This window comes from Pezoporus flaviventris, unplaced genomic scaffold (genome assembly GCF_033815535.1).
Source record: "Pezoporus flaviventris isolate CSIRO_AGI_PZ_B2104156 unplaced genomic scaffold, CSIRO_AGI_Pfla_v1 ptg000257l, whole genome shotgun sequence".
Taxonomy (NCBI): domain Eukaryota; kingdom Metazoa; phylum Chordata; class Aves; order Psittaciformes; family Psittacidae; genus Pezoporus; species Pezoporus flaviventris.
In genome coordinates this window covers 95,420-118,530 of record NW_026892804.1, presented here as the reverse complement: position 1 = coordinate 118,530, position 23,111 = coordinate 95,420, and the positions used below count along the sequence as shown (strand labels likewise).

Below are 23,111 nucleotides of genomic sequence, written 5' to 3'. Positions count from 1 at the left end.
AAGCAGGAAAAATGCCTCTTGTGGGACAGCTGTCCGCGTTCCTCCACCAGCTGGGAGCCCTGCGAGCCCTTCTTCTGGATGACATTCCATCAGGCTGTTTCCCTGAGGATTGAAAGCAACAAACCTGCGCTTCAACCTTCGGCTCCTCCTCGCAGCCCTAAGAAGTGGCTTCTCCCAGGTGCCCAGCCTCGCACATCAGAGGGAGACGGTTCAGGGCAGCGCTTGTGGTTTCCATCTGCTGAGCTTTCACAAAGCCGGTTCACAGTCACATGGTGGAAGCCCTGAGCGCTGGTTACATCAGCTTCAAAGGAGGAAGCACCCTGATGTGATTTGGTCTTCTGAAGAGAAGGATTGCAATCGCTTTTCTTTCATTGGGCACACACATGCACAGCACGCAAATGCCTCCTTTGCAGAGAACTTCTTCATGTCTCCGTGCTTTGTCCTGCCTGATTGCAGGACAGATAGTGTTTGAAGAGCCTAGAGAGGCTCTAACCTTCCTCTGCACAAGGAGGAGATGAAACCGCTGTTTTCAGGCTGGCGGGATTCATTAAAGCTTTAAAGGAGCAGCTTAACGCAGATTTACTGGGGAAACCCCTGAGGTCCTTGGCCCTAAATACGCCTTGAACTGTGGTGGCTTCTGTCAGAATCATGCCTTTGAGATTTACATGTACCCAGCTGCATTAGGCTAAATTAATTCTGCTTAAGCACCTTACCAAATTGGGACCTGTTAATCCATCTGTGCAGATAGGGAAAGCCCAGGGGTAGTTTTCCAACCTCCTGTTATGATTCCAGCTGTAATAACCCGGCCATCCCTGTCATCCCAGGTGGGAAACCACTGTTTAAGACCCTCTCCTGAGAACACGGGGTTGTGAGGGCTTGGCTGTGATGGGCTCTCCCTCTTTCCCTCCCTGCAGGCTGGGCAGTTTCTGTGGCTCCTTGCGAAAAGGACCATGAAGTCACCATTGAAATGGCTAATGAGGCCCCTGGGACATCTCCCTCTGGTTTCTCGGGTCCACCCCTCCAAAGGTGGCTGCTCCCAGTCTCTTAACTGCATCTTGATTCTGCTCCCACATCAAAGCAGATGGTGGATTTGTGGGGATCAGGGTAGAGATGATGGTCTGGGCATTTTCCATCACCACTGGGCACACTGATTTCTTCCCCGTAACCTTGCTCCACAGTAGCTGCTCACACTCAGTCTGACTTGTTCCTGGCCAGTTATGCTGCTTTGGGGCAAGAAGATGGACAAGATAATTCCTGAGGTTCTTTCCAGGCTGTTCCTACAGCATCAGTGGTCACTGCCCATATACACCATTTGCATTTGCAATGCTGCCAGATTAAGACCTTGCCAAAGCCTTTACCCTCCTTCTGCAGGCTTTCTGCTGGGCCATAACAACCTGTGGGTGACCAGTGTCAGTCAGGCCACCAGCGTTGATGGGAAGACGTTGGAGTATCATGGCAGTAAGCTAAGCAGAAGAGAGTATCACTCCAAAGGCGATGTCTCATGCAAGGAACACGGAGAGCTACCTACTGACCAGAGCTGGGTGTCTGCCCTGCCCTGTGGTGCCTGCTCCACGCTTGGAGCCCTGACAGCAAATCCAGGTGCTTCATTCAGGGCAACTTCGTCATATTCTGGTGTATTCACAGTTCTGATTTATCCTCTTACTTTGCAAGAGACAAATATGTTTGGCACCAAACACCTCCAGTGTCCACCCCCTCCCTTTGTAAAGCTCCTTGTTTGCATAGGAATTTGTAAAGCACTTTTGCATCATCTGACCAGCTTTGTGCTAATAGTCCGGGCCTGATTAGGGTTCTGAGTAATGGGGTGGAAATGGTATGACAGTGCCACGATGAAAGCATAACAGCCAGGACTAAGCACTGGGAATTGCCACCCAGGGCATGAGGTTTGCACTGGAAGGGTTTTCTAGGGAAAGGGGAGCAACCCTTGTATAAAGCAGCCATGAGAACCACATTGGATCTCAAAGCTGAAAGCTCTGCCGTCCTGTTTCACGGGACAGTTGTCTCTTCTCTCCTATGGTGCAGACGTTTTTAACCAGAGAGCATGTTCCTTCATGCACTAAGCCAGCCAGGGACTCCAGAGATACCCTCCAGCAACAGAGTGAGCAGAGAGAGTGTGGGTGGAGGGAAATTCAGCCCCTGAATTTCAACTAGTTCCCATCGATAGGTTTGTAAATCTCTGTCTGTGTGCGTGTATGACTGTATATAATAATGACCATAGAAAGAAGCTGTTCAGTGTCTGTGGTTAACGTCATGCAGTTAATTCTGCAAACTTGCATAAAGGTTTCTTAAAAACTAAAGGAGAGTGAAGTGGAGGCAATGCACAAACATCGCGTGCACTTTACTGGCAGCAGAGCAGCAAACACAGAGCTTTTATCAGCAACACAGTCTCTGGGTGCTGTGTTGAATTAAAAATCATTGCTCCCCAGGGACAAGGAAAAATGCTCAGTAGAGAGCAAACCCCATCACTGGCCTTGTAAAAATGACCTGGCAGGTGAGATAGCTTAAAAGAGAAAGAACACTTCTAGTGTGGGAGTCCTCTTACCTGAATTCAGTTACTCAAAAACTAGTCACCAAGTTGAAGTAAGGGGCATGGGCTGGATGAATAGTCAACGAGAGCTTGGTATCATCAAGCAAAAGCTTCTTTTCTGCAGGAGAAAGTCATCAGTGCAGGAGAAAGTCATCAGTGCAGGAGAACCCAAAGATGAGCTTTGCAGGGCTATGGGGGCATGATCCAAGAGCAGAGGTGGTATTTGTGCACAGTTACCAGCCTCAGCAAAATAGAAGGACAAATGCAACCAGGAGAGGTAACAATGCTGTGTTTATGAGCACCTATTCATTAAGCTTTCTAAATGGACACTCAGATTAAGGAGATTACAGAAGGTACATCTTCTAGAGGACGTACATATTATCCTAATGAATGGTTGGAGTCGATTTTGTGACTCATTTTACCACCAGCACACGAAAGACTTGCCATGTCTCACCCCACAGGTGGCAGCTTGGTGCATAAGCTCTGCATTATGGCTGTCTCTACTGGATTAACGAGATAAAGAGCAGTATTTGTCCTAGAGGAGTTTATAACCAACTTCTATTCATCACAGCCCTAATCCTCAGAAGCACCTGCCCCAAAGTTACCTAAAGCCCCAGTGCTATCTGCTCTGGAGGGCAGCCAGATGAACGTGGGGCACCCCAGCCTTTATTTCCCCAATCCATCAAGCCCACAGGGTTGTAACCTCCATTTCCAGGCATTAACTCTGAATTGCTACCAAACCACACATTCAGGGAGATAAAGTCAAGCAACGGTAATGGTGTCTCTGGACAGCTAATCCCTTCTCCAAAGTTAAATGCCTTTCTGCCACAGCCATGTCCTCCAGCGTGCAAGGTCAGTATGCCTTCAGAGATGCAAAGTCACACTTGTCTTTCGTTGTGTTTCTGAGGTGGATTCCTTCACTTCTTGACCTAAATCTCCTGTTTTAGGAAACTTCCTCCCATACCCACAGATGTGGCCACACGGAGTTTGAAATCCAACTGAACCACTATCACCATCCATCGCATTGGTCTTGGGAACCTGTGCTACAAGAAAGCCCAGCACTGAGTAACTGGGAAAGAAATCCAGGAACAACACGGAGAAATGGAAAAGAGAAAACCTTCCAGTGAATCAGACACTCCTCATAGCTGCCCAACAGGACTGCCTGGCCATGCTCCATTGGAGGATAAAAGGAAATATGTTATTAGGGAAATCTGTGACTTGCAGAAGAAAGTGGGATCTTTGACACTACTCTTAACTCCACACCCGGGTGATCCCGAGTGAATCAGGCACCCATCTTCCCCCTCTGCTCAGTGGGGATGAACACACTGAGGAGATTCACCTGGGGAACTCCAGTGTAATTTCTTGAAGCAACATCCAAGCATCAGCGTTTTGCCTCGTTATTCTCTTTGTTCTTGTTATTATGTGGTTGCTTTTTCTCCTTCAATATCCTATGGGGTAATCCACCTGCTGGGCGCTGCATGTGATACCAGGGAGTGTTAAACACCTGCCTCTCCTGTTCGCCATCCACAAATGGCTTGCATGTGGAAATCTCAGTGACCAAAAGCCAGCTTGGTGTTCAAGACATCCCAATAATTGCACGCTCGGCCTCCCAGCTCCTCCTTGGCTTCTCAGAGGGAGCATTTCGTGGTTTTCCTCCCAGGCATTTTTGCAAACACCATCACCACGCTGCTCAGCATCACAAATACCCGTCTGCAGACAGGCTACCTGTCAAAGGTGGCTTTACTTTCCCTTTAATTACTGAGCATGACAACTGTGGCTTCATTGCCCTCATTTCAATCAAGGGCTGATGAACACCCAAGGCGCAGTGTCCCCAAAACGTCATCCCCCTTTGAGTGACTTCTTTCAAGTTACTCCAAGAGGAGATGATAAAGAGAATCTCTTGCTTGTGAGATTGCTACTGGGTTTGGCATAATTGCCTGTTGCTCTGCAGAGGTTTAGCACCTCCTTCCCAACCAAGCTGTCACAAGCAGAGCACTGTGGGGCAAGCTCATGGTCTCGCCTCCAAAGGCGGAGGTCTCGGATGCTGAGTGTTCAGACCCTGTTTCTCAGTTACACTGAATCCTCTTTCCTTGACCTGAAGGAGCACCTTAAAAGTTAAAGGTTTTTATGCTTTACCCTTCCACTTTCCTGCTTCCATCACATAATAACTTCTTTTGCTCAAAATAGCCCATTTCTAGACAGCTGGTAGAGGTCCTGTTTAATACACTGTCCTAGGTCAGCATCTGGGTTCCTCCAGAGCTGGCACTTGCTCTTGTGCAATGGAACTCAGTAGCTGAGGGTCCTTCATTTGGGCTACAAAGGCTTGATGTCTGCTCCACCCTGAGCTTTGTTCAGTGCCAGGGTTTCTGGTGATGCCCCATGTCCCACCAGTTGCCCACGTTCGCCGTGATGGAGGTGTTGCAGGGCTTGTCCTAAAGGTTGCAAAAAGCTGTGGTCTGGAGAGATTCCCCCTCATTTGCATCACTTCTGGGGAAATGCAGGACTAATTGTATAATGTGAGTCTTCATCCTGCAGCTACAACCTGACCTGGAGTGATTCATCCCTGAGGAATACACCCAGCCTCTTTTCATCCTGAAAAAGGATAAATCCACCTACTGAACTGCACTGTGGCCAGAGAGCATTGGCTATAGAGAGAGGATTCCCCATGTAGGTAGCACCTGAACCGTGACGAATACTAGTGGGGTTTTTGTTCCAGTATGCTACTAGTAAATAAGAACTATCAGACAATACGCTGGATAAGCACCGCCAAAACCCAACTCTCTACACTAAACTGGGCTGTGTTAATGATGAGCTAAAGATGCTAAGGATGAGGGTGTTTCCAGGAAAAAACCCATAACCTGCATTTCCCTATGGACAAAGAGGGAGGAATTGCTACCTCTTCAAACGCACAGCTCAGCAATTCCAGCTCCTGCCTCCACAAATCCACCCTGCCCCATGGCTCTGTCGTGGCACCGTCCAGCTCCTCGGGACAGGACCAGCCTCTTGCAGACAGGGAGCAGTTCACACTCAACTAGCCAGTTGGTTTGCATGGCTGGTGTAGGGCTGGGTTCCCTTCATTTCTTCTTAGCAGACTCACAGGTCCTGTTGTCTGTGGTTAGGAGTTTCCTTGAGTCACTTCGATGGCACAAGCCTAGAAAAAGTGGAGAAAGAGAGCTCAATGTGCTGGCCTGTGTTCTGGGGAGAGCAGAACTCCTGAAAAGGTTTTATGGGTTTGGAAGAGAAACCTTGAACCCCCAGAAATGCTTAGGAAAAAAAACAGGTCAGAATCTACCCTGATGTTTGGTTTGGCCACCAGACAGAAAGATCCAACATTCACTTTGTTCTAGTGCCCCTTGAATTGAAGCATCCAAAGAAAACTGGGGTTTCTATTAAAATCACTTCAGAAGGAAAGAAGCTGTACTAAACAGGTGAGAAAAGTCCATCATGATATTGCTTGTACCCAAGGAGGTAAGGAATCCTCCATCCACACACTGAGCCTGGACCATAAACCCAGAGTATCTTGCTCCTACCCTGATCCATCCTTTTTCAGGTGAGATCCCCAACTAAAACCTTCCCCCTCCCTCCCATTAGTAATATTGACCACATCATAGGAAACAACTTGCTTTTGAATATGATGTGGATTGTGGAGCTGTCTGGCTGCAAGGAATGAGCGTCCACACGAGGAACTAATTACTGGCTAATTTCTCACCTGTATTTATCCACAATCTGCTTTGCGGCAGCTCTTTGGGTATCGCTTCTTCCCACCTGCTCTGCAAAGTGTCTGCCTGCTTCCTCAGGCTGCAGATGCAGCATCACATGAGAATACATCATTTCCCACCCGTGCAGCTATGAAACACCCCATTTGGTGGCCTCCTCTGTATGGTAGAAGCAGTAATAATTAGTAACAAATCTAGTAAATGGTGTGTTCATTAAAGAGCAGAAAGTAAAGTATCAGGAGAGCAAAACCTTCTCGTTTAGTCCAGGAGGAAAGGGGAAATAAACCCACTGTGCTTTCAGGGATGCATTGCTTGAAAAGTAGATAGCTGAAGGAAAACATGGTGGGGGGAAAGGAAAATGATCCCTGATTATGATTCCCTGAGTAATGATTCCACTTCATAAGGCCACAAAAATGCAATTACCGTCCTCCAGGGAATTCTGAGCTATTGAAATGTTCTTGTGAACACCTAGGATACCCAGCTGAAATGACACAAGTTGGTGTTCCAAACCACCTCCTTCTGATGTGGCTGGGGACTTCCAAGTTTGGCTGTGGAAGGAATTAACCTCAGAACAAGGCAAAATACCTGCTCCTACCTTATCAGCAAAGCAGGCAGATTTCCTCCTGGGATTTCCTTATCTGCATATTTCATAGTCCCGGATGATTCAGCCGCAGAACTGAACCATTGCTGGGAGTGTTCATCTCTGTCGACGCTTTGGCTCTTTTCATCTTGCAGAATGAGTGGGACCAGGATCACCATCACTGTGATCCACCCCTCTGCTGCTGTAAACTCCAAACCTTCTGCACTAACCCAGCTCCCTGCAATCTCCAAGGTCTTTAAAGCCAAAACTATGGCATGTGCTTCCACATCTTGTCCTGTGTGTGATCCACCACCACGGTCTCCGTAGTCCTGCGCAGAGACCAAAGAGGGTTCTTGTTCCAGCAAAGCTGTTCAGAGTTCTTGTTGTTGCTACTGATTCAAAGGCTGATGAGTTTGCTTTTGACTTTCCTGCTGCTTCTGAGCGAAAAAGGCTTCAGAGACCCATCGTCCAATGGTGGACTGCAGAGGTCCATCATCTTTTGCTCATTCCAAGTACAGCCATAGAATAGTTTGCTTTGGAAAGGACCTTAAGATCATTTAATTCCAACCCCCTCCATGGGCACGGATGCCTTAAACTAAAAAGAAAGAGGCAGAGCAGGAAGGCAAAGAGCCCGTCTAGTGGCAGACTTTGAAAATACCCCTTATACTGGACATGGTGGATGAGCTAAATGTCTTTTGAGCCTGCATAGTTTTGTTTGACTGGTAGTAAATGGCATCTGCTTTTGACATGAATAAACATCATCGTAACTATCACACACACAGAGGGAATAACGAGCAAGTAAAAAAGCCTAAATGACAATCATGGCTCAGAGAACATTCCCTTGTTTAATGTGTTCCACTCGGGGTAATTACCGGCTCAGATATCCACTGTGAAGTGAGTTCTTTCAGCTGATTGCCACAGTTGTGCTGATTCTTCTGCCTTGTACCGCAGGGACACGCCGTGGAGATGACTGACTTGGTGGTTATTTTCTCTTCCTGTAAGAATCCCACCTTTTCCTCCTCTTCCCACTTTCTTGTCCTGGTGTATTTAGTGCAGAGAGATCCTTTAGGAGAAGGTGAGTCACCCTTTCTACTCTATAAATTAAGTTCAGGGTGAGTGGGTCAGTGGGATAAGGGTTTTGAAAGTGAATTTATGGCAGCGTTCCACGCTGGACAGGATGCTTGAAATGGAAAGTGCTGGTTATAAAGGGTGGTGACATATTTGCAGGAGGTTGTAGAGCCACCCTGTCTTCATACTGCTCTTTTAGCAACACACCCAAAACATGCTTGCGTTTTGGAAGGGGCACTCTCTGAGTTGCCCATCTGTCCCCACTGATAATGGAGGAGGCCTAGACCATGCACTTAGTCTAGATGGTTTTGCTTCTTCTCACTTCCATCTTCATCTCCTCGACCATGGCAGGCTTGGGATTGGAGTGTTGTATTCGAATCATGGAATCAACTAGGTTGGAAAAGACTTTTAAGATCATCGAGTCCAACCGCTGCCCCAGTATTGGTCAGCCAAAACATCAAACCAAAACCCTTTCATAGCGTAAATCTTCAAGATTTATTAAAAGAAAAGGAGGAAAAGGAAGGAAAGATAGCAATCACTTCCAAGAAAATGTTCCTGAGCTTGTGACACAAGTTTGAAAACTCTTTGGGATGAACCTTTTCCATTTGGGACAAGAGTCCTGTGGTAAAAGCTGTTGCCATAGAGAAAAAAATAATGCAGCCTTCATTTTCCTCTTCGGTTTGCTACCATTGTAGCTAAGAACATCCAGGTGTTGGCTCAAAATGAGGAGAAAAGGAGTTGCCCTTGGTTTGGAAGAGGTAATATCATCTTCCTTTCTTCCCTCTGTTATTCAGTCCAGTGAAAGGTAATCATTCTCCCACTGAAATTAGGCAGCCACCTCCTGCTTCCTTGGCTGGGATGGGAGAAGTCACCCATACTAATGCTAGGAAGCTATTTTAGACTCCAGCCTGCAGTTCACCCCTGGAGCAAGAAAATGAGGCACTGCAACCGACAGCCCAAGCTTGTGTCTTCTGTTATCTGGGGACAGATGGGTGTCCCGACTTTAATGGTCAGGAGGGGAAAGCTCTGGAAAACCTGGGGTTTTCTGTGCTGTCACCCCTTCGAGGCTCGGAATGCCATGCAAAGCCAGGTCCTGTTTCACCGGGCCATAGAGGGAAAGCAAGCAAGGGCAAGACCAACTGGTTGAGTCAACCAGCAGTGGCTGGTGAGGACTAACCCCAGGTCCCAAAGCTGTGGCTTTCTCCACCTCCTGTCTTTTTTAGCAACAGCAAAACCCAATGAAAAATGGCCTCTGAAACAAAGCCAAGCTGAGTTCTGGCTATGGATTGCAAAGGGACTGCCATGCCTCCTCCTAGCCACAAGGAAGACCCAAACTTCGATCCACAGTGGTTCCTGTGCTCACTGCCTGGCTGTGGCCGAGAGTGACATCGTGAAACCACACAGGGAATTGGTGACGTTGAGGAAATTCACTGGAGCTGCCAAATGTCTCAGCAGGGACTCTAAACATCAGGCCTCCCTTCTTTCCAGGTCACATTTGCAAGCAGTGAATGCATTAAGCTCAGATGCAAAGTTACCCACTGAGGTGGGCTCCATCTCATCTAATTGCAGCCGCTTGGAGGTTGTATAAACTGCAGAACTGGGTTTCCTCACTTGAGAGAGGGGCTCAGGTGGAGCACTCAGCACCTCCCATAACCAGAGTGTGACACGAAGATGGTCAAAGTTAGATGAAGCAGCTCCTACTCCTAGTATAGGAATGACATCTCATGCCCTTCCCCAAAGGTGCTTAACTTCTTCCCTGCCTCAGTCTTTAATATTCACGTTTTTTAGGTTGCAATTAGACTTTTGCCCTGTGAGAGCAGGCAGATTAGTAGTGCCGTGTGGCCTGTAATTCTTCATGTGCTGGAGACAGGAGGAAATTCACTGTGATAATAGTGTCTGTGAATCCAGTGGATGACGGGCAGGGTGTATTCGTCTGAGTACATGCAGGCGTCTTGCATGGTGATGTCTCCATTTGCACTAATGCCCCTGCCCCAGGCTGCCTGCAGAGCCAGGAGAGACCTAATTGATGCTGTCAGTGGAGTCTAGAGCTTGATGTGTTTCATGCTAAATTAAGCACCTGCATTTGGTCAGATGAATCAGCCCATGGAAATGTTGGTTTCTTTCCATGAAATGAGCCCCAAGCCAGCAGTTCACACGTGGAGCACTACATGGGAGACTTCAAAACTGAGACAAAGTCAATGCCACTCCGGTATGGCCTATAGGTCTCATAACTTATCCCTTTGCCTTTTAAGTCATACAAGGCAAACTTCACACTTTGTCAGCCTTAATGCCACTGAAGCAAAGGGTTTGTGTCTGAAGCACGTATGACGCTCGCAGAGTACAGCCCCGTCGAGCCCAGAAGATCAGCGATGGCATCTTTATATATACATATATATATATATATATATATATATATATATATATATATATATTCAACGGCTGTGACATGGAAGGATCAGAGGTGAATGGAGCTACAGGCTGGTAAACCTGTGGTAGAGGACATCTTACAGTGCTCAGAACGATTTGGGAGGTTTCTGTCACACTTTGGCATCAGTTGTTCCTTGGGCTATAAAATAGCTCATAGGTGGTGTGACAAAAGGAGGTAACCAAAACAAAATAACATCACAGGGCATTCCTGAGTCCACTGGCTAAAGGAATCAAAGATCTGCTTGGTGCTTTCTTCCCACCCTTCTTCTTCACCTGTTTTGTGATTCCTTTAAATTCCATCTAGGGAAAAATTCCAGGACAAAACATACTTTCAATGCAGTTTATTGAAGGCGCAAGGAAAAGCTGGGAAGTCTGAGCAGTCAGTGAAAGAAACCCTGTTGGTGTGAGTACAAGATGTCAGCTCGGAAGACATCTGCACCAATAACTTCCCTTGGAATTCTGGGGGTAGGGATGGGGGGTGAGCTCTTCTAAACAGCACACTTTGAACTAGCCACCCCGAGCATGCAGAAGCGCATGAAGGTTCTATGGATTCATCTGTAAGCAGATTCCACACAAAGCCTATGGCTGCAGCGTAACGAGCGGGTGCTCTGGAAGCTGAAATTACTTTGATTAAAATTTAAGCCCAAATTGGCAGCTCAGGGTTTTTTTCTTTGACAGAAATCAAAAGGGGAGCGTGCTCTTTGCAGCGCCTCCTGGTAAAGCTAAATCATCACTCTCTTCTCTGAAATGCTTTGGCAGGAGCTCGAAGGAAAAGAGGAGTCTTGGAAGGAAGAAAATCATTAATGCTCATTATGGGGAAAGGCAGAGAGAGAAGGCAGCACAAGAAGCAAACCCTTAAAGCTGTGATCCTCTAGAGAGTATAAACTCAGAGCAATAACACTGTGTTGAGCACCTGCTGGAGAAGCTTTCTAGATGTGTCTTTAGGGCTGGGGACTCTGAACACATCACTTGGTGGGGTAAATATCTAATACTAATACATGTGGGAATGGACTGGGTGGCAAACGTTGCTGCTATGGGGCAGAGGAGCTGCCCTGCATCATCTCAGCACCTCTGAGTGCTGCTCTCCACCGTGGCTCTGCCACCTCCCAGCCGATGGCCCTACGGCACAACACAGGGGTCTCTGACAACCGCGTAGTTCCCCACCACGCCGTTGTTGCACCCCACAACCTCAGGGCTGTTCGCAACGACGACGGGAGAGCCCCCCAGCTGCCTGACAACGCAGCCCTGGTTTCCAAAGCTGACCACCCCACCAGCTTGGCACGGCCCCATGCGAGCATTCAAGCCCCCGTTCCCCGTGCTGATGACGGTGCGGGCTGGGTAACCCCCGCTCCGGGAGCTGAATCCCCCATTCTTGCAGTTGACAGCTCCGGCTTGGCAGTACACCTCTGGGACACACTGCTTGGCCACCGAGCTAATGACTCTCTTGGGGTGGATCCCAGCGCTCCGGGAGCTGAATCCTCCATTCTGGGAGCTGTGCCGTCCGGATCGCCTTCCCAAGGAGCCGTAGCCGCACGCAGCCGCGTTTGCAGCCAGCATCCCACAGTCGTCAGGGATGTTGTAGCCGCTGCTGACCACAGCTGCAAGACAGCCCATGGGAGGGGTTATACAGGGAGGAAAACTGGAAGACTCTCACAAGGCATGCTGCTTCATGAGTGACAGAACCAACCCAACCTGATCTCCTCTAGATCTGTCCAACATACCGGAGCCCCTGCTCCTTCCAGCTCCTTCCCCATGTCGCAACACATCCCCTCACACATCCTCCCAGTTCCCACGTTGCTCGTCTGGCTGGTGCCATGTTCTCTCCCAGGTTCAATGCATATCAGTGCCTGGTGAACTCACCAGGACAGCTTGCTGTTGCCTCCAAGAATAGAGAAAGGGTCCTGGATTCCACCTTCCCCCCTCCTTCCAAAAGCTGATTTTTCATAAATTCAGAGGTATTTGGGATTTCTGAAACTAAACTTTCAACATCAGCCTGGGCCAACATGGAAAAGGAAGGCAGAGGGATCTTGGGCAGATGGGTTACAGGCCAATGGCACTACTAATCTACCTGCTCTCACAGGGCAAAAGTCTCATTGCAACCTAGAAAAGGTGAATATTAAAGACTGAGGCAGGGAAGAAGATAAGCACTCCATAAACTAACATGAGAAGCCCTCATGGCTGAAAATCTTCAGGTTACTTACACACGCTCACTGGGTTCCCCACACATATCCTGTTAGGGGAGAGAAGAGAAATACACGTTATCCTATTAACCAGTTGCATGCACATCTGGAAACCTTACGTTACTCATAACTTCCAGCCATAGACCCAGCCCACTTCATCCCGTGTTGTAACACGTTTGACTATCCTTAGGACAGGCACTGTTTTTCCTGGCACAATGGTGGCCTGTATGGCCTCCAGCCATTTCTCCAGTGCCATTTTCTGTGAGCCTGGGAGGATCCTGGAGCTGCAAAATTCACTTGGAAGCTGGAATTGTTCTGCCCTCTGGAATACAGGAGGAAAGGGACAAGGTCTTTGTCACTCACCTGCTCTCTTCACCCTCCAGTAGAGTCTTATACGTTGCAATCTCAATATCCAAGGCCAGCTTGACATTCAGCAGCTCCTGGTAATCCCTCAGCATGCAAGCCAGCTCATCCTTGGCCTTCTGAAGGGCATTCTGCAGCTCAACATGCTTCTCCCGGGCATCTTTGAGGGCACAATCTCCACGCTGTTCAACATCACAAATGGAGGTTTGCAGGCAGGAGACCTGTCAGAAGGGAAGATAACAGTCTTCAAGTCTTCGTTTCCCAGTTCTTGGACATTCTAGTTTTCAATCCACTTTTCCAACTGCAAACAGAGGGAAAACCCACCAGTGTCCCTTCTCACTATCCTCTTTCCAACTATACACTTTCCACCTACAGCCTAGAGCAGGTCTTGTCTACTAAAGGCCAATCTTCCCCGATAACTTAATTGTTCTCCAAGACATTTCCCTTTCTGCAGTCATCATTCTGGACCTTTCCTACCTGCTTCTTCACGTTCTCCAGTTCACACTGCAGCTTCTGTATCATACGGGTTAGCTCTGAAATCTCACACTTATTGCTCTGCAGGTCGTCGCAATACTTGCCTCTCTTATCCTGAAGCTCCTGAAACTGGAACCAAGAAACAAGACGGTCACCAGTTCTGACCTCTTCAGTTGCCATTGAGACCCCAGGTTACTTCTTACTCACCCTGGTTTGATAGAAAGCATCAACTTCTTCTTTGCTCTTCTGAGCTATTTCTTGGTACCAACATTCAACGTTCTTGATGATGCTTTCCATGTCCAGGTCTCGGTTGTTGTCCATTTTCACGATGACCGAAGTGTCGCATAGCTGCCGATCTACCTGAGCTCGTTCCTACAGGTTGGGGAATGGCTTAGTCAGGTGTTAGCAATGCTCAGACTTTGTAGAGAAGGAAGGGCTGGGAGAAAGAGGCACACTGAGGGACAGAACAAGTCAAGAAATGGCCCTCAGGTTGTCTCAGCAGAAAATCCTCCCTGCTGGATGGGTTGCCACATGTCAACTGCTGACCTGCATGCTGACCTGCAGCAATTCTGTCCACATAAAGGGCAAGGAATCTGGGTGACTTAACCCTTAATATCCTGTCATCTTCAGCTTCTTTACTGATGTTAATGACAGGATTAAGCTGGGAGTTTCTTTAGCTCTAATCAGACAACTGCAATCCGGAGTAACTAAACAGACTCATCTCTGTTCTCAAGGGTAGAGTTAGGACAGGGACAATTCATACCAGAGAAAGGGGGAACCACCCTATTTCTAGCATCATAATGTTAATGTTATATCAACCTTGTACTTCCTTGCTTTCAAGTATTCAGAGCTTGGGATGAGACGTGTCCAGGAAGGGTTTCAAGCTGTACAAATTTGGAGTACCTGAAGCATGAGACAGCACCACCAAACTTCTGGGGCGGACCAGAGAAAACTCACCTCCTCGAACACGCATTTCAACAACTCCAGCTGCCTTCTTAACAGATCCACCTTCACCTCCAGCTCTTCCTTGTTCAGAAAGATACAGTCTGCATCCTGAAAGAGAGGAGACACGGTCCAGCCCTATCTCACTGCAAACGGTGGAGAAGCACACAGAAAACAGAGACAGCACCAATAAAACAGAAACATGTTTCAACAAGGTTTCAAGAGCAGAAAGGTGTGAGAGGGTGAGTCAGGATGCTCTGGTGTCTCCTCAAGGAAAACAAACCCATTCCAACACGACTTACAGGGATTTGTTTGTTTATTAGTGAGGACGTGGCTACAAGTTCAGAATTGACTAATGAGAGTTTAAACATTATTTCTTCATGTTGTCCAAATGATTTCTGCTTTTCTGATGTCCAAGTATAAAGGAAATGAAGAGACAGTCAGAAAATAGCCAACGTCTTAGACACCGGATATTCCAGTGTGACCTCTTCCACAAATGCACCTTCCCATTGTGCTTGGGAGAACAAAACTATTGCTGCAGTGCTGATGGTGTGAGCTTTAAGGGTACAGTGTTTTTGCTTTCTAGTTGCATTTGCCTCTTTCTTTGACCCTGTACCTCTTTACAGGCCTCCTCCACCTGCTCATTATAACACTTTTGCCAGGCATTTGCTAATAATGCATCATTTTGGCCAAGATTTACACCAAATAAACTTATTTCAGATACAATGATTCATGCATTTTGAATTTCTCACCTTTTTGAGTGCCACAAACTCATTCTCCACAGTCGTGCGCCTGTTGATTTCCTCTTCATATCTGTTGAAAAACGAGAAGAAAGGGGCTGAGGCAAACAGTATTATCAGACACACTGACATTAACCATCACGTATCAATAACGACCTCCACTTGCTCAGAGGCTGCTATCAAGCACTATAAGCTCAGTGTCTGGAGACCATTCCAAGATCAGAAGCTCCTTCATGAACAACCATATTAACAATGCAAAGAGTTTGCAAGTGAGACAGAAGAATGTGACATCCCCAGAGGTGATGTGCCACATGTCTGGGAGATGTTGCCTGAGATGAACCAGAGGAGAAGTGAATGCCAACAGCTAGAAGAGACCTGAAGGTCCTTACTTGCACTTGAACTCCTCCACCAGCTGGCTCGTGGCACATTCTTCGCTGCCCAGTTTTTGCTTCTCACAGAGCAAGCAGTCCAGGCGCTTCCTTAGGTCGCAGATGTAATTCTCGAAGTAGAGCTCCAGGTTTTTCCCTTTCTTTGGCAGGACATATTGCTGCAGGAGGCCCCACTTTGTCTCCAGCACTTTGTTTTGCTGCTCCAGGAATCGGACCTGCAGGCCAAAAACCAGCAATTCTTCAAATCAAGAGATTAATGCAGTAACTCAGCACCTATAGTTTAACTGTCTGCTCTCACTCGGGGTGTAGGAATAGGATTTTGGGAAAGTGAGAGGTGAGATGCCAAGATAATGAGCCAATTATCGGCCTTTATTTAGAAATCTAAAAATCCCATGTTTACATTATCTAGAAATATAAAAGCCATATGTCTAAATCTGCCTTTCTCACTAACGAATAGACATAAAGCTCCTCTAAGTGGTGCCTCTTGTATTTTAGGATGAAATTGAGTCCCCATAGAGTGGGACCTGGTTGTTTTTTCTACAAACGGACCCTAAGGTGGCAGCTCAGTCTTAGATATCTAATGCCTGAAACGGGATTGACCTCCTTTGCCTTCAGGAATGTTTTGGGAACAGTCGCTCTATTTAAAGACAAAGGGAGAAAAGGGGATGATACAGGGCAGAAAGATGAGCCCATCAGGGCTGTAACTTCTCATTGAGCTAGAACAAGGCTGCAATAGGGAAATCCAGCCTTGAACTGGGGCTGTCCAGAGAGGAGACACCTGCAGGAAAGTCCAGTGCTCCCGTGGCCACAATACAAACACCATCATATACTAGGACCGGTGTGTGGCTGAAATGAGCCCTTCCCCAGTACTGAGGATCTCAGCCTGAACCAACACGGCGATGGGAATCTGGACCCTTGCATGGAACCGGCTCAGTGGTTCATGGCACGAGCAGGTTTGCACTCACCTTGTCGATGAAGCAGGCAAATTGAGTGTTGAGGGTCTTGATCTGTTCCTTCTCCTGGCAGCGTATTTCATGTTCCAGTGGGTCGACACCAACGCAGAGGGGCTTCAGAAGCCTCTCATCGATGCAGATGCCTTGGATACCCTCAGCCTTGCGATCGGGGTACCCTCTCACAATGCTATATCCCCTGGGGCCACAAAGACCAACCCTTCCTCCAACACTGCCGTAGCCTACACCTCCAAAGCCGAGCTCTCCAAAACATCCATTTCCACAGCCCCCATTCACGTAGGAAATTCTCCTGTTTCCACCAAGGTTGCAGACGCTCCTGCTGCTGTAGGCACCGGCTCCGCAGCGCACAGGCTGGCAGGCAGAGGCAGCGTAGCTGCGACCACAGATCTCCGAAGCCGAACTAAAGCCTCTTCGTCCCAGGACGGATCTCACTGTAGGCGCCTGTCTGCTCATCGTGGCTTACTTGGAGGTGGAATATGGAAGTTTAGGGGAAGCTCTTCTGCAGGAGAGGAACAGAGATCCTGCTGGAGTGACACCAGTGATGCTAACCCCTTATATATATTTGGGAAGCTGGCCTTGATAGGATCAGGACGTTAATTTAAAGCGCTTAAGGGTTTGGTTTGCCTGGCAGCAATAAATGCTCCTCAGAATGCAAAACAGCCCAGCAAATACTAACTACTGAGGAAATAAAAAGGAATCTGAAAGTGCTCTGTTTGCAAGTTGGCTTAGAATACATTATGGTTTGAAGTGTTCCCCTAACTTACTCTAATTATAGTTTAGGAGACATTTTTGAAGAAACTCTTTGTGATTTGTTTGCAGTGTGTCGTTTGGGGTTTTGTGTCTCATGGGGTTCTCTGTGTGATGGCAGGTTTTGCAGACTTGCACTTTGTGGGGGTAATTTTACAATCTTTGGGTGCGGAAGAATAACCAGAGACAAAAAAGTCAAGCATGGAAAAAACATGGTGGAAGTTGTGTTGTGATGGATGGATTGTTTCTGTGCCTGAAACACCCGCACATTCACTGTGTTATGGGTCTAGATAGGACCAAAATGCCCCCCAAAAGCATTTCCCATGTAGCATTTCACACTGACCTTCTCCTAACCACCATGAAACACTTCTAAAACAGAGCAGGAACTGTGGCGTATTTTGGTTTGCTTAGCAGATCTATGTTCTGTTCTGTCAGTGACATTTTCACTTGAGCAGTGCTGCAGATTCTTAACCTGAAGTCCTGTTGACACAGATAAATATTTGGCCCTCGCCATACTGGAGCTTCTACCAAGCTGGATGTTAAAGACCTTTTTGATTCATCTTCTGGTAGGGAACTACCAGGGAACTAAAAAGGCACAGTAGCACGTTCCAGCCTGGTGAGATGCACCTCATTCAAGAAGTGACAGCTAAAAGCTGGGTGGCTTTGCCAGACACGTCCTTGACACTCCATGGAGAGACATCTCCAAGAGAAACAGCCCTTGGGTCCATGCTTAGGGGAACTGGGGTGATTCACTCTCCACAGGCCCTGGTCTTTCTGCATCAACAGAGGAAGTCTTAATGAGTGGATTAGACTGGACACAGCTATGGCTTTGACTCACATTGGCAAGGTGAATCTCTCTCTCTCCTAATCACCAGCCCAAAGGCATAAGACAGCAAACCTATCTGCCAACCATCTCGGGGCCTTCTCCAAACTGACAATAGGGCTCTTTCAGCTCTTTGAGAGTAAATTGTTTGGGAGAAAAAGAAACATTATAGTGCAAATAACTAAGTGCCCTCAGCCTTTCCTGACCAAAGTGGAGCGATGCTTGCAGAAGTCTCCACATTACATACGACAGGACAGTATCTGGGGACACCCAGTAGCTGTGTTCCCTCATCTGCATTAACCCCCTCCGAGTACATTTTCCAAGAGTTAGGATCAGGCTGTGCAAGCCCTAAAAACAATGCTAAACCTCCTGAAAACATTAACCCTTCTAATATCAAGTTCTTAAAAAGAATCCATGCACAGCGCAACCATAGGACGTGACTGCAGCAGAGGTTCCCAAGGCTATTAATTGAAGTCTAATTGTAACTTATGTGAGTTTGAGGGGCTGGTGGTACGAATTAGTTGTGTAAACTAATACTTTTGCCCTATACAAATGGGGTAATTCAACATATTTACAGCATGACTTTCACATTGCACCTTTGTTTATAGTATTTTAGGCTCACGGTTCATACTGGGGTGCCAGCACAACTGGCAATATCAGTTAAAACAAATATTAGAGGCTTCAAGCTAAAGCTTGTAACTTCCCAGATCCTTTAAGCTCTAAACAAAGATTTATCACAAGTGAAATGCATGCTTGAATCCAAAGAAGAGGACAAAAGGCAATTGTTATGAGCTATATATAGGAAAACTATGTCCTGGACCAAGAGTGAGACGGAAGGCTGGTGTGCCACCGCTCCCTTTCTGTACCCCATTAGACATGTTGAATGTGTAGGAGACACCTGGAACATAACATAGGCTGCAATTAAATGTCTGTGAACCAACCGTGCTGCTGCAGCCCTGGTCCTAAAATGCCTCACCAGAGCCCGTGACTTCCTGATAGGTAAGAGATTTGGGGCATACATTGCCTGGTATTGGGTAAAATTTCTGTGTTAGCCAAATCCCTGTTGTTGCTCCTGAATCCCAGTGAGAAGGCAGCAAGGCAGGAGGTTCACTTAATGTCTTTTTGGTCTTTCCAAGGAACAATGAGTATTTCACCTTTTGGTACATAAGAACTCCAGAATCAACAGTTTGTCATTGTGAGTATGGACGTGAGAAATGGGAGAGTATCCTGAAGCAAAAATTGACTCTTTTTGACACAAAAAAAAAAAAAGGAGGGGAAGGACTGAGGAAGCAAAAAAAAGGAAAATATTTTTATGAGGGTTTGATGAGTCATTTTGACAACTTGCAATCTCTCCCTTTGTCAGCATTCTTCTCCCTCAATGTGCTGCTGAAAATGAAATTCATTACAAGAACATGTGAAGTTCACTAATTTGTTTGTTGCCTCTGGAAATGAATCTGAACTAGCTCTTAAAATAAGCTTTATGCGATAGTCTCAAAGAGCTGTGCTCCATCTCTGTAATTATCTGCAGCCGGAGAAAACTCATTGCATTCAGACAGGACAATGGCAATAACCTACCTGTGCTAAAACCATTCCATAGGTGGAAGATTGGGTCATAACATGTGTTTTTATGCACGTAGTTTCTTGAGCTGTACAGACTCTTTTCCATGTCATTCATGAGATGTTAAAGAGTTGATTTGATTAGTGCAGCCTCGTTCCCTAGTAGCCTAAAGGCAAACTTGTCCAAGGGAATTCAAGCTGGTGATGTATTTTTTCTCTCATTAGCCTACATCTGCTCTACATTAGAAGTCGAGGTTGGGATTTTCAAAGGATGCTCCTCATAAAATTCATCAAACACCAGGCCTGGGTGCACCTTCCTCCCTCCTTCAGCCATCAAACTAGCCATGGATTCTAATTCCATCTCTGAGACTCCATCTATGGCTAATGGAAAGAGATAGGCATCTCCAGACGGTGATTCATTGCATCCTAAAATAGGCAGCTAAGGCGGGTGGGAGGAATCCACCTCTGGAGGTACTTGCCTCTCTTCTTATTGACTACCAGAGGCAGTCTAGACAACCAGACAAGTAGACCAGGCGCCCCACTTCTCGATGGTTAAAGTTGGGTGAAATTAGTCCCACCCTTTGGGCGCCAAATTTCTTTTGCTCCTTTGAAGTCTAAATGAGAGCACACAACATCACACGGCTCCGTCCCTGGTGTACACGTATGTCATATCTGCGTGCGGTGATGAGCGCCTGTAGAGCCGAGGCTTGCAACAAAGCAAAGGGTTGGTTTGATCTTTCTCGTGTCAATGTCTTCCTCCACCAGAATTGTACAGTGGAAATGAATGTGGGACGTATGGAAAGCCGGGCCCCTGAAGATGGGATGAATCTGGGATGGCATCACACTGCCCTCCAAAGCAAAAACATAAGAAAAGGGGAAAAAAACACTTCACTATTACTAGGTTAAAGCAACTTCCATATAAATCCATAGGGGTTCTTGTCCCTTCTGGCTAAAGCTGTTTTCTTGGGTGGAAAATGTTCTCTCAGCCACACAGAAGGAAGGAATTGCCCCTGGAAGGTGGGTCAGGTCCTCCTGGGAAGCGTATTCAGCCAGCAGGAGATAAGCTTTCCCTTTTGCTATGCTAAAGCCCTAGTGCCCAAGCTCATGTTTGTGCAGCTTTGGGATGAGCTGCTGCATAGCTGATGAGAGATTGTGATGGTGTTCAGAGGGGCTGGTCACAGGTTTAAAGTAAAGCACTTGCTGGGTTAACTTCTCAGGTCTTGAAATGGTGGGGGGGTAGTTTGGAGGTGAGAAAGCAACCCCAATTCTGTGTCATTTCATGACTTATTCTTCTCTTACATAAAAAGTGATAGAGTTGCCTATTTTCAATGGGAACACCATCACCTTGATGAGATGCATAAACCCCTCTTTATGAATATTTATGGCTGCTCAACTGTTTTTTCTTGCCAAATCTTTCTTGTGGCTTTCTTAATTAAAGATGAGGCCTGTTTCCTTTTGTGCTCCCCATATTTGATCAGGAAATAACTTCCTAGCACAAGGGAATTAGGGGGTGGGAGAGAAAACTCTTCCAGTTCTGAACCACGGTAAGTGCTTCAGATAGGAAAGACCTTCTCTTTGAATCTCCCCTTCTGTAGAACACATACCTGTCCAACATGCCTCTGTATGGTGCACTTCTTTGTTCTGCTTATTGGCTTTCATCAGTTTAATCGCAAAACACTTTAGTCCTTTTTGGTTGATTTATGTAACTGATTTGTTGGCTGCTTCTTTTAATCTGCTCAGATATACAATAAAATATCCCCTTTGATCTGTTTTGACCAAACTGGTAGTTATAGGATTTCTAAAATGGTGCTGAGAAGCCACAGAGCACATTCCTGTGTTTTTTCCCCATAAATGGCACCATTGCAGCAGATTTTGAAGAGGAATAAAACGCGTTTTGTCATCACACCTCTGTGGTAGACATGCTGTAAACATGCAAAGAGACTGAGATAACTTCCCTATAAATCTTCAAGCACCCATTGACTAGCATTGTGTAGGAGGCAAAGTCGGTGCAAATCAGCATGAATAAGCTGACTTTAAAAGGCTTCATAATTGACACCAAGGAAGACCAGATCTGTGTGACACTCTGTGGGCAGCCCTGCCACCTCTGCGTAGTTGTTAAGACTTCTAATCAGCAGGTATGTCTTGTCCAGTTTAGGAGTAGGGTATTTCCGTGTTCGTGACAAACACTAAAAACCAAGGGACAACACGTTTGTTCCCTGTGCAATTCGTTGGGAAAAAAGGGAAAAGAGGGAAAACATTTAAAGCTCTTGAGTCATTGAGATAGAAGAGAGGGTGCTGCCATCGATGTGTAAGTCAGGACTCTAAGCAAGGACACTAATAGGAGTACAAGCGACATAATGACTCTGGCGACTACAAAAGGTGAAAGGTGGCTTTAGGAACTGAGATTTCCTTTATGACCTCCCTGCCTGCACACGGGTGACCAAACTGCTCCAAGACAATGAGCAAAGAGTCCTGCCCCTCCTCGCATGTGTCTCACCACGACAGCTCCACTGACTTGCCTAAAGTTACGTCAGATAGACTTTGATGGAATGGTGAGTCCTAGAGAGCTCGTTTCCCAAAGCAGTCTAGGGAAAGGACTCTGAATTACACACACCACTGGTTCCAGAGATAGCAAAGGCTCAATCAATCAGGAGAAATAAAGAAGGTTGGTGGGAAGCAGGAATCGAGTCATAATAAGTGCCCCAACACAACCACCAGCTCTTTAAAGAAACGTCATAAACCAAAAGGAACATGTTTTAAGTGTCTCTTTTTTGATGTGATCCCAGCAGAGTTTCTCTGATGTGGTTTCATGATGCTACAAGGTTCTTGTACCCTGTATGCCTCTCCCTTGTGTGTAAGGTGGAGCTAGGGAGGTTTTTACCACTAAAAGTAGAGCAGGGCTTTCATTTTTCCACTTTAGATCTTACATCATGGTTGTCCTGACTGGCACAGCTGAAGTATAGATCCAGGTGCTCTGGAGCAAGGAGATGAGGTTGAAATCCTCACCCTTGGCCAGCACAACCCCTGTGGGTGAGCTGAGTGTACCCTGCTCTTCACAGCTCTCTCCACAGCTGTGGCCCCCACCTCTGGTCCTAAATTCTTCACTCCTAGGGATACAGTGCCTGTTACAGAGCTGGAAATGCTTCTGGAGGTGAGTCCTTTGTGGCAGGCACCAGCACCTTCAGGTAGGGATGCTTTAGCAGTGCTCCAGGTAGACCAGTGCATCTTCTGGGCTGTCTCTACCAGACCCACATCCCAGATGGGGTTGGCAGCCAGAGATGGTGGTGCAGGGGATGGTGATCACTGCCATGGCAAAACACAAGCTGGATCACTCCTGGGGGTGATGTAGCCTTCCTCCTCCTTCTACAGACCAGAATTAGGCTGTTTAATGCCATAAGGGAAATAGAAAACCTTGAGCTTACCTGCATGTTCTCACAGGGCTCCCAAAGCGTATCCTGCAGGAGAAGGTCACGAAGCCATCCATCACATCACTTGCATTCCTTGCGTTTTCCAACCTTCTTTGCTGAAGAGTCCCAAGGGCTGAACACTGCCCACACATGGTTGTACCCTCCAGTAGAGTCTTATACGT

The 23,111-nt window shown here is 46.9% G+C and overlaps 1 protein-coding gene across 1 annotated transcript; it reads right to left on the bottom strand.

The window, feature by feature from the left end:
• Positions 1–11,450: 11,450 nt before the first annotated feature.
• LOC133263235 (keratin, type II cytoskeletal 4-like) lies at positions 11,451–17,397 on the bottom strand. Its single transcript, XM_061442949.1, has 9 exons — positions 16,390–17,397; positions 15,425–15,639; positions 15,048–15,108; positions 14,311–14,406; positions 13,561–13,725; positions 13,357–13,482; positions 12,880–13,100; positions 12,538–12,566; positions 11,451–11,934 (listed from the first exon to the last, which is right to left on the bottom strand). The coding sequence occupies exons 1-9, from the start codon at positions 16,846–16,848 to the stop codon at positions 11,456–11,458; spliced, it is 1,851 nt and encodes a 616-aa protein (XP_061298933.1). The 5' UTR covers positions 16,849–17,397; the 3' UTR covers positions 11,451–11,455.
• Positions 17,398–23,111: the final 5,714 nt, after the last annotated feature.